At 42.9% G+C, this 15,683-nt stretch overlaps 1 protein-coding gene across 1 annotated transcript in view; it reads right to left on the minus strand.

The window, feature by feature from the left end:
• Positions 1-3,942: 3,942 nt before the first annotated feature.
• The window catches only part of LOC308078178 (voltage-dependent calcium channel gamma-2 subunit-like), a gene marked incomplete at its 3' end in the record, with an annotated part of 84,198 nt that continues 72,457 nt past the window's right edge, over positions 3,943-15,683 (minus strand). The window contains exons 3-4 of the mRNA XM_080419302.1: positions 8,004-8,144; positions 3,943-4,457 (exon numbers count right to left, since the gene is read on the minus strand). Coding sequence (XP_080275428.1) covers positions 3,943-4,457; positions 8,004-8,144 — 656 coding nt within the window. The remainder of the gene's footprint in view (positions 4,458-8,003; positions 8,145-15,683) is intronic.

A 15,683-nucleotide genomic window follows, 5' to 3' on the forward strand; every position in this document is an offset into this window, starting at 1 on the left:
CACGGCCCTGCCAGTGGGCCCCGGCCCCTCAGGTTGGGAGTCCCTAATTTTATACAATATAACCTCTGCCCACTCATCTTTTTTCATTGACAAGTGAATTGTGGCTCACTATACTATACTTTCAGTTGAATGGCCTGAAAGTGAATTAGTGTCCACCTCTCTCTCTCTCTCTCTCTCTCTCTCTCTCTCTTTCTCCCTCCTCCTCTGCCTAAGCATGGTTCGTTTCATCGCCCCTAACTGTCCATGACCTAAAAAGCTCTGCTAATTGCAGGTGAGGGAGGACATAGCATCTGTTCCCTGCTCTGCCTCTCCTCCTATCGGGGCCATAGCACAACAAACTCAGCCACACCACCACCTCACCCAAAATGCACCCATTAACCACTTAAACCCTCTCGTCAACTGGACATGAGTTGCCTCTATGCTTTGGTGCGTTCTTTTACACACCAAATCTCTTTGCCAAAAATAGCCGATCTACAAGACGCGTTGTGACACGTCGTGAGCTTGTGAATTGGCTATTTTTTGGCAAATGTTCTCCCCAGAATAGGGATGCTGGGGATCAGGTGTCCTCTAGTCTATTCTCCTATAGTCTATTCCTATAAATGGACCTGAAATGCAACTGTACCTTTTCTGTCTATACATCAAATCTCTTCGCCGAAAATAGCCGATCTACAAGCTCACAACGCATGGCGTGTAGGCATGCCGGGGTTCAAGTGGTTAAAAATCAAGAGTTCACTTCCAAAATGAGATTATTATTAGTATTACTATTAGAAAACGTGAGACCTGCTTTTACAAAATCCTTGATGGTACGAAAAAGTTTATATGTAACCGAATGCTGATAGCCCTTGAAAACGTATTCAGCATTTAGAAATATGCTGTTAAGAGGCCCCCGGTATGGGAAGAAATGCTTATTGCATTGCACTTATGGGAATACAATATATGAACGACACCCTCGGCAATCGTGGAAATGATGCACATGTTATGTTACAATTTCAAGTCCCTCTGTATGAGGGACAGAACCCCATCTGGAGATTGATCCCTGATGTCATCAGTAAATGCCCATGTATTGGCATGCTCATATTATAAATTATTGAGAGTTAAATACATAGGAAATGTCTCAAGGTGCAAGATGTCAAGGACATTTCATTAAGTGTTTTTAATGTGTTTTAGTGTTGGTAGCCTAGATCACTGGTTCTCAAAGTGGAGTGCAGGGACCCTCAGGGTTCCTGCACACTGAGGGGGTTCCAATAGTATACACATTTAAGTGCACTCTCAGTTATGGGGGTCATTGAAACTAATAAAGTTTGATAACCACTGGCCTACATTTTGAATTAAAACATATGTTTGAGTGGTCAAGAAATGTCAATATGTATGGCTCTTTATTTGCAGGCTTGAGTTTTGTAAATGTTATACACACAGTTGTAGGAGATGTACGGTACCTTGTGCATTAGGTAGCAATACTGTAAGTGAGGCCACAGAGTGGGACAGAATGTGCGGGGTTAATTAGGAGAAGCTGTCATGTACCTCCACACCAGGGGGGGGCAGCAGGGTGCTCTGTTTGAAGCTGGCTGCCAACCACTCTGTACAGTCTTACATCTCTCTCTCTCTCTCTCTCTCTCTCTCTCTCTCTCTTTCTCTCTCTCTCTCTCTTCACTTCAGTGATCACAGCAGTACTGCAGAGACACGCCAAACACTTTGATCATGGCACTAGGGGTGGGAGGGAAGGAGAGAGAGAGAGAGAGAGAGAGGAAGGAAGAGAGACAGAAAATGAAAGAGAAAGTCACATACAGTGGGACATTGAAGCCAATGTCCCACATTAAACAATTTGACATTAATTGCACAGCTGACAGAATGGTTTGTCAGCTAGATTACTCACAAAAGTGAGTGATGGAAAGAGAAAACGACAATAAAGTATCCGCTGAGAAACTCTCGTTTGTGACACGCTAATGCAAAATATATTGCGTTGGGTGGATGCTTTTAGTGCTCCAGTCTGCTCTAAACTCATATTTAAAAGTAATAAATGCTGTGAAACATTGCATCTTGGTTCAGACAAGAAACAACAGCCTCTTCCATTTTTTCCCTATGGGGGTTCCAATTTTATTCACCATCAGGACTTGATGCATCCAAGTTCAGGATCATTCAGTTTTGGCACCTTGAAAAAGACATTATGCTTCTTTTTTTAAATTATTATTCTCATTGACAACACAACGTAAAACAACAAACTAACAAAAGAATCGAAAGCAAAATGAAAAAAGAAAAGTGTCTAAGGCTGTGTGATTGAAAAACATGACGTGTTCCTTTGATGTAAAAAAAAGAAAGAAAAAGAAATAGGGTTTTCCTTTATTTTTCTTTAAGAAAAAGGCTTTTGTACGTTCTTCATTGTTTGTTTGCTTTGTTTCACTCAGATAGCATAATGAAGCCCTGCCCAAATCCCCCACTCCAAAAAAACTGAAATAGACACAGTACGGCAACATCTAAGCCTAATTTATACTTGCGCACCGTTGTCGTGCACCGAAAATAGCAGATCTAAAACCTCACAATGCAACGCGTTGTGAACTTGTAGATGTGTTATTTTCGGTGCGACATGGCATACAAGCAAGCATAAATCAGGCGTAACTTCGGCTTGTCTCCCATCTCCTTACATAGTATTGTTCAAAACATAGGTTCCGCAAAAGCAGATTGGATGATTTTGATAGCATGCACGTAAAGTTTTTTAAATCTTCGGAGTCACTTAGCTTTACCTAGATAATAGCCACGTTTCCCCACAACACTGTCTCTTTGGGAGTCGTGACGTGTGTCATTCTCTTGTCCGCTGTCTTCTTCAAGTCCACAGAGAACCGCATTACCCAGAGTTCTCTGCCCAGTCGCCCTCTCCTTCCAGAGCAGGAAGTGAGGTCGGCCGTTTTACCTCCAAGTTGACCCCCAAACAAAGATGGTTGCTAGGGCCTCAGCGGAAAGGCCAAAAGGTTCTCTTAAAAGAATGTGATAATGTGTCAAATACTAAAAACTGTCAGTTAAATACTAACTGTCAGTTCACCAAGTCCACTTCCTGTCAAACCGTCTAATTATGATGAATCCTTCTTGATTTTGTTTCCATGACGACTTGATTTATTTCACTTGTATATAACATTGTTCTTTTTTTCTGGATTTTTTCTTCTTTTTTTGCGCCAGGGAAGTGTAGTAATGATTTATTATTAACATATATATTTATATATTCATATATAATCAATACATATATTAACTTATATGTTATTTTTTTGCGGCCTGAATTCCTCCCTGCTAAAAAATCCCAACACCGCAATTGGTTTCACAGTATTAATGCTGAGAAAAGAATGAACTGAAATAGATACAGCAACTAAAGAAAAGGAGTGAGGGGGGCTTTTAAGAGGGGGTGGGCCTGTGGGAAGGAAGTGTGTGAGGGCGGGGTCATAGGCAGGATACGGGGGGGGGGCAAACAGCGCCCCCTGGTTTCATCAGACTGAGGAAGAGTTAAAAATATAAAGCTCGCCTTTTAAACTGGCAGTCTGGCCTTGCCCGCCACTCATGTTCTCCCACAGCCCCTAAAGACAAAATGGCCACCACCCACCCACCCATCCCCCCCTCTCTCCCTGCTCCTCTGTCCCCATCCTTTCCTTCAAATCTTTACAAACATGTTTCAAAACTCGTTAAACAACGGTAGATGGGAAAATCATGCATTTTTCATTTTTTTAGGCATTTTTTGTTTCTTTTTTTTTTGTGTGTGTGTGTGTATTTTGTCCGACATGGAAACTCGGTGATCACGAGCGCTGCACTGCGGAGCGCTCAGAGCTCCCACCATGTCCCCTCTGCCCCTCACTGGCCTCTCTCTCTGCCTGTTTACCTTCCTCCCTCACCCCTTATTTCCTACCCCGCCCCCCTCCCTCTCTCGCTCAGGGCCTCAGATCGCGCTCTGCATGGCTCCAGCCTTCATACGGGCGTTGTGCGTCGGTTGGCGGCGTTGCCCCCTGAGTCTTTCTCCTTCTGGATGCAGTTGTGGACCTGCAGGAAGTTGTGGTCCCTCTCCGTGGAGTTATAGGTGGGGGTGCCCGTCTGGCCCTTGGGCAGCGTGTACATGGAGAGCTCGGTGGAGGGCAGCGCCCCGAAGGCTTTGAGGCCCACGGGCGAGGCCTCGCGGGAGTGCGAGGGGTCCGTGGAGCGGGACGAGGAGCGCGAGCGGCGGCGGTAGCGATACCGGTAGCTGGGGATCCGCGTGATGGCCGCGCCCTGGAGGTAGTCGGCGGCGCGCGCGCCCACGCGCAGCTCTCGGTGCCGGTCGATGAACATGTGCACGGCCAGCACGCCCACCATCTCGGCCATGATGAAGGACAGGGCGCCGAAGTAGAAGGACCAGCCGTAGGAGTAGCTCTTCTTGGTGTCACTCTTGGCTGGGTCCCCGGCGTTGGCTGATATGTACACGATGATCCCGATGATGTTGCTCAGACCTGGTGACGCAGACGAGGAGACAACGTGTTAAAATATCAGCTCATACTGTGAAGAAACAGTGTGCATGGTTTAGTTTGGCTTTGTACTATGTGCTTATTGCAGTGGTTTTCTGACTTGTTGTGCCCAAGGCACACCAATGGGCAAAACGTCTCAAGGCATACCTGTATTCACTACGAAATGGCCCTTGAGGGGGTTCCAAATGGACCTTTACAGGTCTGTAACTCTGAGAGTGTACATGCTAGTTGAGACAGGAAATATTCACCATATTGTTTTTATTTTATTTCCTCAAACTAATTATTTTCGCTCTCCTTCGGTGTCTGCCTGTACCCTCCGTTGATCCCCCCTTCCCAATTCAAATTCATATTGTCGATTCCTCCTCTGTTTGTCTCTTTCTCACCTGACTATCTCCTTCCCACTCACCCTCTCCCTCTGTTTTTATCCGCTTTGACAGGTTATTACTTATGTGCTCAGAGGGAGAGAGAGAGAGAGAGAGTGTGTCAGATATGCTGTCTGACAAATATTCAGACAGTCACGGGAGACAGTGAAGTATAAAAGGCTATGCGATCTTCAGATAGGTGGACAGTCAGGCCAAGAGACAGACAGGCAGACTGACAGACAGAAATGCAGAGAGACATAATTGCAGACAGATAGAAAAGCACAATGACATACTATAGACTAGACTGGCAAATGAGTCACCGCCAAAGCCACACCCATTTTCGGGGGCATGCTCACTATTGTGACCCTATGCTATTTGACCTTAATTAGCTTTCATCATTTTGACAATATCACATTTATTATTATTACATTTCAACAACAAGGCAATTCAATGTGCTTTACATAAAACATTAAGCAAAGGAAACACATTTTAAAAGGACATTAGAATACAATAAGAACAAAAGATGTAAAAACAAATAAAACAGAAAGGTTTTCAGCTGTGATGTGATTTTTAAGAGCTAAGGGTTGCAGCAGACCTACAGTTTTCTGACAGTTTGTTCCAGATATGTGTGGTGGTTCCAAACCAGTGGTTCTCAAACTTTTTCATGTGAAGGACCCCCAAAATGATATGCATTTAGCCGCGAACCCCCATCTCAAATATTTTGTTCCAGGGACCTCCCCCAGAAGCAAAGATTTGAGTTACAAATGTTCGCTTTAAAATATATATTCAAGGGTTTGCACAAATGTTCACGATTTTTCAAAAAATAACAGATCTACAAGCTCATAGCGCGGCACTCGGTGCCGTGCTATGAGCTTGTATATCTGCTATTTTTCAAGTATAAAAGGTTAAAGTGGTTAAAATGATTGTGATGCTACATTAACACATTTGGCTGGTGACCCCCAACAACCCCTGGGGGTCCCCGGACCCCACTTTGAGAACCAATGGTATAAACACTAAATGCCGCTTCTCCACGTTTAGCTCTGACTCCAGGGACTGAAAGCTGACCTGTCCCAGGTGACCTGAGAGGTCTAGTTGGTTCATGATATCGCACAAGATCAGAGTATTGGACAGTATTGTCAAAGGATGAGCGAATCTAGGTCAAATAGCACACGGTTATAGGGAGCGTGCCCCCAAGAAGGGGCAAGCGGCTTTGCCGGTGACGTGTTGCTGGCCTGGTCTATAGAGAGAGAAAAGACAAGTAAAAGCCAGCGGTGTGAGGAGTGTGAAGACATGATTGGGATAGATGAGACCGGAAGAGTATCAGGGACACCTTATTTATAGAGTTTAATCCCAGTGGCCTTCTCACAGCCTAGCAACAGGGCAAGCGACGGAGAGCGAGAAAGGGAGAGCGAGGTATAGCGAGAGAGAGAGGGAGAGAATTGTGTCCCTCAGTACTGAGTTGGAGGGTAAACTTGTTATATGCTTATGCTACATGGCCTAGAAGCAGAGAATGCAGAGGTCTTCGTACACATACTGCCACTGCACTAGAAGTACACAGGAAAATACTGAATGTTACTTTAACTCTGAGAGTTAAAGTAACACTCTCGGAGATACAAACGGATAAATGAACACAGAGAATTTGACAGTATAGATCATAACATTGGCAATAGGCAAGCTGCTCTATCTGTGTATCTTTAACCTAATCACAAACACGGGAAAATAATACTTTTTGTGGATTAAACTGTCGAGCTTTTATTTTTTAGCTTTGCCACACCTGCTGGAGAGCTGCATATATCCTCACTGAAGCCTTCAGATGAAAAACAATATAGTAATGTTTGAAATGTACTGCATTGTTTATACGAATCCCAAGCTATAATTGTCCAAACTGTCCTGAATGTATAGGGACAGTATATACTGTATGCCCAACCCAACAGGAGTTTGATTTCATGATAACTTCATTATAGTTTTTCTTTTTTCATTAGGTCTTTATTTATTTATTTTGTTTAGACTTTTGTCTTCAGATTTCTTTCGTCTTTTGTCTTTGCTATTTTTGAAATGTAAAAGTGTATACGTTAGTTACTATACCTCCTGAGTAGAGCCCAAATTAGGTTCTGAGAACAAAAGGTGTTAGACTGCGTATCAAACAATTAACGGCAGGTCCAGTGCATCTCAGGAGCAGGACATAATCAGCAGAAAGAAGGAACGAGGCGCTGGAGCATCACGGACACGTTGAATGCCTTTTTTATTTAGGTGATATATCATGATATACAAACTCAGACCATCATCGAAGCATTTTGGAAAAGTATAACTTTTTAAGCTTTGATAATTTTAAGGCTTTTAAAAGTTAAAAAGTGTCTACATGGACTGGCTCTTCCCCCAGTGTGTGATTTTATCCACAGGAAGAGAGACACTGGACGTGGCACTAGGTCAGACACCAGAGGGGACTGTGAGGTCCATCGTAGCCAGACCAGTTTTGGACAGAATGTCCTCTCCATCAAGAGAAGCCTACGATGGAATATAGCCTCCCAGTCACTCTAAGGGAAAGCCCCACCTTGTGGACTTTTAAAACACAACTAAAACAATGGTTAAAAACATGTGACCATTGATACTTTTTAAATCTTAGCTATTTCAAATTATGTGTTTAGATATTCTATTAGGTTGGTGTGTGGGTTTTTAGTTGGGTTTAAACTAGGTATGGTATTCTTAAAATTAATTTATAGTTGTATGTTCTCTCTGTTTTTGAGTGTATCCGTATGGGGGACTATACTGATGGAAATGAGCTTACAGCTAAATCCGGCATACTTACATGATATCATCTTAATTGATTGAAATGTTAATTAATTTGCGCTGTCCCGGAAATAAATAAACAAAGCAAAAGCAGAGTGTGATATAGCACCTAAATAAAAAAAGGCATTCAACATGTCCGCGACGATCCAGCGCCTCATTCCTAGGTTCTGAAAACCTCATGTGAAACAGTAGCTGTAGCGGGTGTGGAAACAAACCCAGAACCTGTGAAATACACTTCACGGCACGTTCACTTAGTTCTTGTATAGTCAAAAAAGAGCCATAAATTGTCACCTCATTTGCCCCCACATTGTCTCATTCTCTCCCTCCTTCTTTCTTCCTTCGACCCCCCCCGCCCCCCTCCCTCCCCCTGTCCCTGCTGTACCTGCGGAGACAAAGAGGATGCCGGAGCTGAGGATGATGTTGTGCCGTGACTTGTAGAACTCGCTGGCGGCGATGCACAGCCCCCCCATGAAGAGTAGGATCACACTCAGGATGGGGAAGATACTGGAGGCTCGCACCGCACCTGCTCACACACACACACACACACACACACACACACACACACACACACACACACACACACACACACACACACACACACACACACACACACACACACACACACACACACACACACACACACACACACACACACACACAAAGAGTAATGATTATTTATTCATATGAACCACTTAAGCTCTATATCGTCACTGTCGGGCAGAAACCTCATATCTCCATATTTTAACTTTTTGTGTTTTTCCGTAAATTAACACCCTACTTGATCATACTACAGTGTCACACAAAAGCATCAAAAGTGGCAGATCCGCAAGATCGAAACGCGGTGCGAAGCGACACGTTTTGAGCTGGTAGATCTGCTACTTTTGCTATTATTTTTTTGAATCCTCAAAAGTAACAGTTTTGGACATATGAGGTTTTCACCTTGAAACTTGGGGACCACGCAAGTCAGCAATGGTTGGAAAAAACGATGCAAGTTAGGAACACACAGACACACTCACACACGGACAGAGGTTTTGTGAATTTATAGATATGGATAGATGATGAATAGCTAAGATAGACAGTGTACAAGCTTGTAGATCTACTATTTTTGCTATTGAAACATTGGGACATTTTTTCAAAAATGTTTGAACATTTTTCAAAAAGCTAGAATGACAGTGACACTATGGAGGTTAATGCCAGTACATCATATTGGGCGGGCATTATGGAATAGTCATAAATTCAAAATCATAGTGGCATTGTACACCTGGAAATGTAACGTTAAAGAGGAATTTAAGCTACACAGCTAAACAAATAACATGGAAATTCTCTCCATTCTCTCTTTGTGGACTGTTACAAGTTCCAGGGAGTGCACCTGAACAATGCACTGGACTGGACTGATAACTCGGCTGCCCTCTACAGTAAGGGCAAGAGCAGGCTGTTCTCGCTGAGGAAGCTCAGATCCTTTGGCGTGTGTAATAAGATGCTGCAGATGTTCTATCAATCTGTAACGGCCAGTGTCCTCTTCTCTGCGATTGCCTGCTGGGGGGTGAGGAAAGTTCGCTCAGTCGTTTGGGGCTACAAATATGGATAGGGTGGAGGATGTGGTGAAGGTACCACGGAAGTTGGAGGCCATCAGGCCCAACCACTCCCACCCCCTCCACAAGAAGCGAGTTAGGAATAGGAAGGACCTATTCCGCTACCCCAAGATGAGGCTGGAGGGGCTCCGTCAGTCCTTTGTGCCGTTTGCCATGATAATGTAAAACAAGGCACGTATAGGGCAACGGTAACTGACTCTGTGACTTGTAGCATTAGACGGTGTGTGAATATTCAATATGTGGTCACTTGTAACGTTACCTGTGGTCTTTTGTTACCTTTGGTATTTACTTATGTATTTTACAGTCCATACACAAGGTTTTCCTATAGGACCCAGCAGCATTCATTTAGCGGTATAGGTTCCGCACAGACAATCCAAATCGGCTGCAATGACCGGGCCGTCGCCAGAGGTGTCGCGCTGTCGCCAAAAAAGACTTCCTAAAAAATGAACTACGTTACAAAGCATGACTCTAAACGGTTAAATCTTATGCAGGTTGGGAACACTTGTGGGGTCAAGGACATTGCAGTTACAGTAAAAGAGTGAGAGAAAGCAGATATATATAGAAGTAGCCTATATGGTGAGCCTAGATTTCTGTAAACCTCCTTTTTCCCCTCTGCGCTCTTCCTCCCATCCCGCCTGCTCTCTCCTCCTCCTCCTCCTCCTCCTCCTCCTCTCTATCTGTGTTGAGCATCTCTCCTCCATTAGACTCCAATCTGTCCTCTCTCTCTCTATTCCCCTATCACTTCATCTCCTCTCTTTTTGACCGCCTCTGTCCTCTTTCCCTGTCCTATCAGTCTGTCCATCAGTTGTCCATCCATTTTGCCCTCTGAGTGTGTGACTGGCAGACCGACTGGCCTGTTGTTCCGCTCCTGGGCAGCACAATGTCACATTCCTCAAGTTTGAATGTTTTTTTGTTTGTTTCTTTCTTTTACAGCTTGCGGCGCCTATAAGGGGCATATCGTCTAGATCAGTGTTTCCCAAACAGTGGGTCGGGGCCCATATGTGGGTCGCGGATCCATTTTCGTGGGTCGCGAGTGAACATCGCTTTATTTTTTGTTTCCTAAATCTTTCTAAAGATTCTAAAGATTTCCACAAAAATTCACACATTTTCATTAATTGTTTTGAAAGAATTTCATTGATAAAATAAAAATAATCAAAGAAATTCCCTAAATTAGAAAACAAATGTTTAAGAACTAGTGAAAATAGCAGATCTGTAAGCGAAGCGACATGTTGTGAGCTTGTAGATCTGCTATTTTCACTAGTTTGGGTCCCGGGCAAACATCAGATTTCTTGAGCTCAAAAGTTTTGGGAACCACTGCACAAATAGCAGATCTACAAGCTCGTGAGGCGTTGTGAGCTCCGTTGTGGTCCCAACCCACAGGTTGAGAACCACTGCCTACAAGCAAGTTACATGTCTATGTTGTTGACCACGTAATGTAATGTTACAGACCTTACAGGCTTATTAGGTTTCCAAAATGCTTAGTATTGTATACTCCGTCGCGCCTCATTGTTTATTCTGCCCAAAAGAACAGATCTGTAAGCTGTCGACACGCCATGACGCGATGCGTTGATAGCTTGTATGTCTGTTCTTTTTGGTAGGCGACGCACATTACGCCTCGTAGCAATGTATCTGGGTTGGAGAGGCTATGATTGATGTAAACTTACAATAGCCTACTAGATTATAGTTGGCAGTTGTCACATTATTGTAGCTCTGTTTGGGATTATTGAACAAAGGTGGATGATGAAAAAGTTGCACTTTGCGAACGGGGACAATACTGGACATAACTGCGTCACTTCAGAGGAAACTAAATGGAGCTACTTCAGAGATGTTTACACACCCCTAGAATCCATTAGAGATTGTGGAAATGGAACGTAAACGATAACAGCCAACATGAGTACATATCTTTCCTGAAACTGGCCAATTTATGCTACTGTATGTGACTGTGTACCGCCCGGACCCGGCCGGGGGTCGGTCGGGGGAGGTCCATGGCTGTAGGAGCGTTCTCATTACTCAAGGGATAGCACAAGCAGTGCGCACTAGATGTAGGCTATACCCAAACACGTTGACATGTCAATCTTCCTTAATAAAACATTATGTAGACTAACTAGCAGCAGTAGCCTTGGTCAGGCTGTGTGTGAGCCTGTGCCTTCCACATGCAGTTGAGCTGCGCTATAAGATGCAAAGGAGCCTAAATGAATGTATCCTACTATTTTGATAAACATTCATTCTGTGCATTTCTCATTTCGGGTTGGGTTTGTGGACCATCATAACTGTATTTCAGCCTTAGGCTACATCGTATAAATAAAGAAAGAAAGAAAGAAAAGAACCCTAAAAATGTTTTAAACTCGACTCGGACTCGAGCTCAGAGACTCGTGGGCATCTCTGCTGCACAGCTGCAGGTAATCAAATTAATAATGGGTGTGTTACATTTAGGTGTGCCCTGGGGCACATGTGCAACCATAGACAGCAGTCAACAGCATTGTCAATGCACAATGACACACATAATTCCAACACACCCATTATTAATTTTATTACCGGCAGCTGTGTTGCTTACATTAGTGGACCTCTAAATTCACAAAAACAAGCCCAAAAGAAGCGACTATTCACCTGTTTCCTAGGCTTTCAACTTCCTGTGTGTTTTCCACTTCCTGTCGATTTGATCCAATGAAATCCAATGAAACTGGTCAGATGACTAATGATATCCAATGAAATCTGACAGGAAGTGGAAAACACACAGCCTAGGAAACAGGTGAATAAGGCCACATCAGCACACACACACACACACACACACACACACACACACACACACACACACACACACACACACACACACACACACACACACACACACACACACACACACACACACACACACACACACAGCATCAAGATGCTTTTAACCACTTTAAACCTATATATATATAAGTATACAAAAAAATCTTGAATTGTTTTGGAAAAATGTGGAATGTTTTTTTTTAACAACACAAATCTTGTATGGGGGTCTATGGCACAAACTATTTTGACAAATTCATATTACCAATATTTACAAGAGACTTTACAGAAAAACAAGCCCAAAGTTGCTAATAGCGGACTTGGCAACACTGCCGGGGACCTTAGAGGTCAGCCGGCCATGATTTCCCCTGCTGTAGTTTTGTGACAGCTTGGGTTTCATCTCCCTTTAAAGGACCATATGGCTTGGTTAGCTTGTTGACTATGAACACTCTTTTATTGATTTTATCAGACATAACAGACAAGAACATCAACAATAGACACAAGCCATAACAAAAAACAAACGCCAGACCATAATGCATAATAAACATGCTAATTAGCCTATCATGATGATTAGTAGTAAGTACCAGAGACAAAGTTGGACACATTAACAATTAGCAGAGCAGTCATACAGCAGAGTCAAGATGACCCGTAATAGGACCCCAGATGTTCTCAAATGTTGTTAAATTACCTTGTTTGTTGCAACGCAGCCTCTCAAGATGTATTAAAGATACAAAGCCATCTAGTGAAGCAATTAAGGAACGGTGGACGCCTTCCACTCTGTTAAAACTATTTTCTTTTATAGGCCTAGAGGCATGTTGAATGCATCCAAATAGTAAAGATTCATCCAACCATCTTATTAACTATGCAGTCATGTTTTGCCAACATTGACTCAATCAAGTTCAGTAATGGACTTTGGAGAAAACAGGAACATACGCAAAATCTAAACATAAAGCCTTTATGGTCCGTCTATGTCATTGGTTCTCAAAGTGGGGTCACTGGGGGGGGGGGGGGGTACCAGGGGGTCCCCAGCTAAATTAGTTAATATAGCATCAATAACAATAACAACAACAATTCTAACCACTTTAACCATATTTTATAATTTGGCTATTCGATATACAAGCTCATGAGCTTGTAGATCTGCTATTTTTCTTTTATTCCTGGCACAAAATATTTTTTTAGATGGGGTCCGCAGCCAAATACATATCATTTTGGGGGTCCTTGACATGAAAAAGTTTGAGAACCACTGGTTCAAACTTGACAAGAGATATAGCTCATAAGGTCACACAAATTAACTACTTCCCCCAGGGGTCTACCACCCATTCCCACCCCCACCCCCCTCCCCCCTGCGACATGTTGTGAGCTTGTAGATCAGCAGAAACTGTTATGACATGCCCAGAATAGGGACGTTAGGGTTCAAGTGGTTTAAAATGAACTAGTTCATAGTTCACAGTTTGGAAATTTCAACTAAGTTCACAGTCCTATAAAGAATGAACTAGTTCACGTTTATTTCTTGCATTGTATTAAATGAGCTCCTCCAAGCTATTCTTTTTTCAATAGAACCTCATTGTACCATCCATCACCATGCAGCCCCCCCAATTATTGCATCACCCACTTCAACAAACACGCATAATATTACTTTTAAAAGCCAAGAAGAAACAATGTGAGTAGTATATCGGACAGAAACCTCTTATCTCCATGTTCTAACTTTTTGTATTTTTTCTTAAATTAACGCCCTACTTGATCATTCTACAGCGTCACACAAAAGTATCAAAAGTAGCAGATCCGCAAGCTCAAAACGTGGCGTGAAGCGACACGTTTTGAGCTTGTAGATCTGCTACTTTTGCTGTTTTCGAATTTGAATCCTGAAATGTAACTGTTTTGGACATAATGAGGTTTCCACCCGACAGAGACAATTTACCACAAAAACAATCCCATTTGCAGAAAGTGAAAAAAGAGGTGCTTGTAGGGTTGTACTAATAGCAGATCTATAATAAGCTCACAACGTGTTGCATCGTGATGCGCTGTGAGCTTGCAGATCAGCTATTTTAGAATAGTATAAAGTATAAAATAGGGCTTTACAGTAAGTGGTTAATGTATGTGTTGTAATAATAATCTAAATCCACAAAGTAACTAGTAACTATCAAATAATTGCAGTGGAGTAAAAAAGTACAATATTTGCCTCTGAGATGTAATAGTAGAAGTATTAATTATCAAAAAAATGTAATACTCAAATAAATTAAATGTACCCCAAAGCTTCCGTACGTGAATACATGTACTTAGTTATTTTCCACATGATCATAACAATGACAGTAATGATTAGTTTCCTCCTTAGACATTCTTTTTTCCCCCATCCCTTATGTCTCCTCTCCAGTCTCTCTAAGGCAGTGGTTCTCAAACGTTTTCATGTCAAGGACCCCCAAACCCCTCCTCCAAGGACCCCCGAGGGTCCCCGGACCCCACTTTGAGAGGCACTGCTCTAAGGCTGTCTTGAAAATTCCACTTGGTGAAGTGGATCAAATATTAAAGGAGAATTCCGGACAAATTAAGTGTTATCTTTGATGTCTCGTTACTCACCTACCGATGTGAAAAGTAGCGTTCTTTTTTTTCATATATTCCCCTGTCGTCATTTTTTAAACACCCTCCGTTGTTATAATGGGAGCCGCTGGGTTAGTGAAGTTCGTCTATTATAACCGACGCAAAGTTGTTTTTTTCACTACTAGTATTCATAGTAGAGTCTCATGATAGTCAAACATGCGTTGAAACTATCTGCGAGGCTGCCGTCAATGGCGAACGATTTAACACTGGTTGCTTGTTTCCAGATTCTGGCAACACGAGTTGCCAGGTTCTGGAAGAAACAAGCAACCAGTGTTAAATCGTTCGCCATTAACGGCAGGCTCGCAGGAATTTTCAGCGCATGTTTGACTATCATGAGACTCTACAATGAATCGTAGTAGAGAAAAAAATAACATTGCATCGGTTATAATAGACGAACTTCACTAACCCAGCGGCTCCCATTATAACAACGGAGGGTGTTTAAAAAATGACGACAGGGGAATATATGAAAAAAAAGAACGCTACTTTTCACATCGGTAGGTGAGTAACGAGACATCAAAGATAACACTTAATTTGTCCGGAATTCTCCTTTAAGGTGACCTCAGAACTGGCGTACTGCCAGGCTCCTCCTCTCCTCTCCTCTCCTCTCCTCTCCTCTCCTCTCCTCTCCTCTCCTCTCCTCTCCTCTCCTCTCCTCTCCTCTCCTCTCCTCTCCTCTCCTCTCCTCTCCTCCTCACTAACCTATGTGCATTAACCCTGTTTTCCCCTCACATGCTCTCTCTCTCTCTCTCTCTCTCTCTCTCTCTCTCTCTCTCTCTCTGGACATACAGTATGCACAGTTTTCCTGGTGTAAGCAAAATTGCCAACGCACGCACGCAAGTACGCATGCAAGCTCACACATGTCGCAGCATGGCTAAAAACACATGCCACTGGCTTTGAGGCAACCAGATGCACAATGAAGTAGAGAGACAGTCTGCATGTGACGCATACGTGTAGACACACTTGCACTTTTGCACTTTTATATGAAATTTGGATGACTTAGGATTAGCAGTTTATTTATATTTGGCTTTATTGTTTTACTGTGTGTCAATGTGATTTCATGTGTTTTAGTATGATTATGTTGTGGTCTTATCATGTCTGGAGCA

This window comes from Gymnoscopelus braueri, assembly GCF_963280865.1.
Source record: "Gymnoscopelus braueri genome assembly, chromosome: 2".
NCBI classification, from domain to species: domain Eukaryota; kingdom Metazoa; phylum Chordata; class Actinopteri; order Myctophiformes; family Myctophidae; genus Gymnoscopelus; species Gymnoscopelus braueri.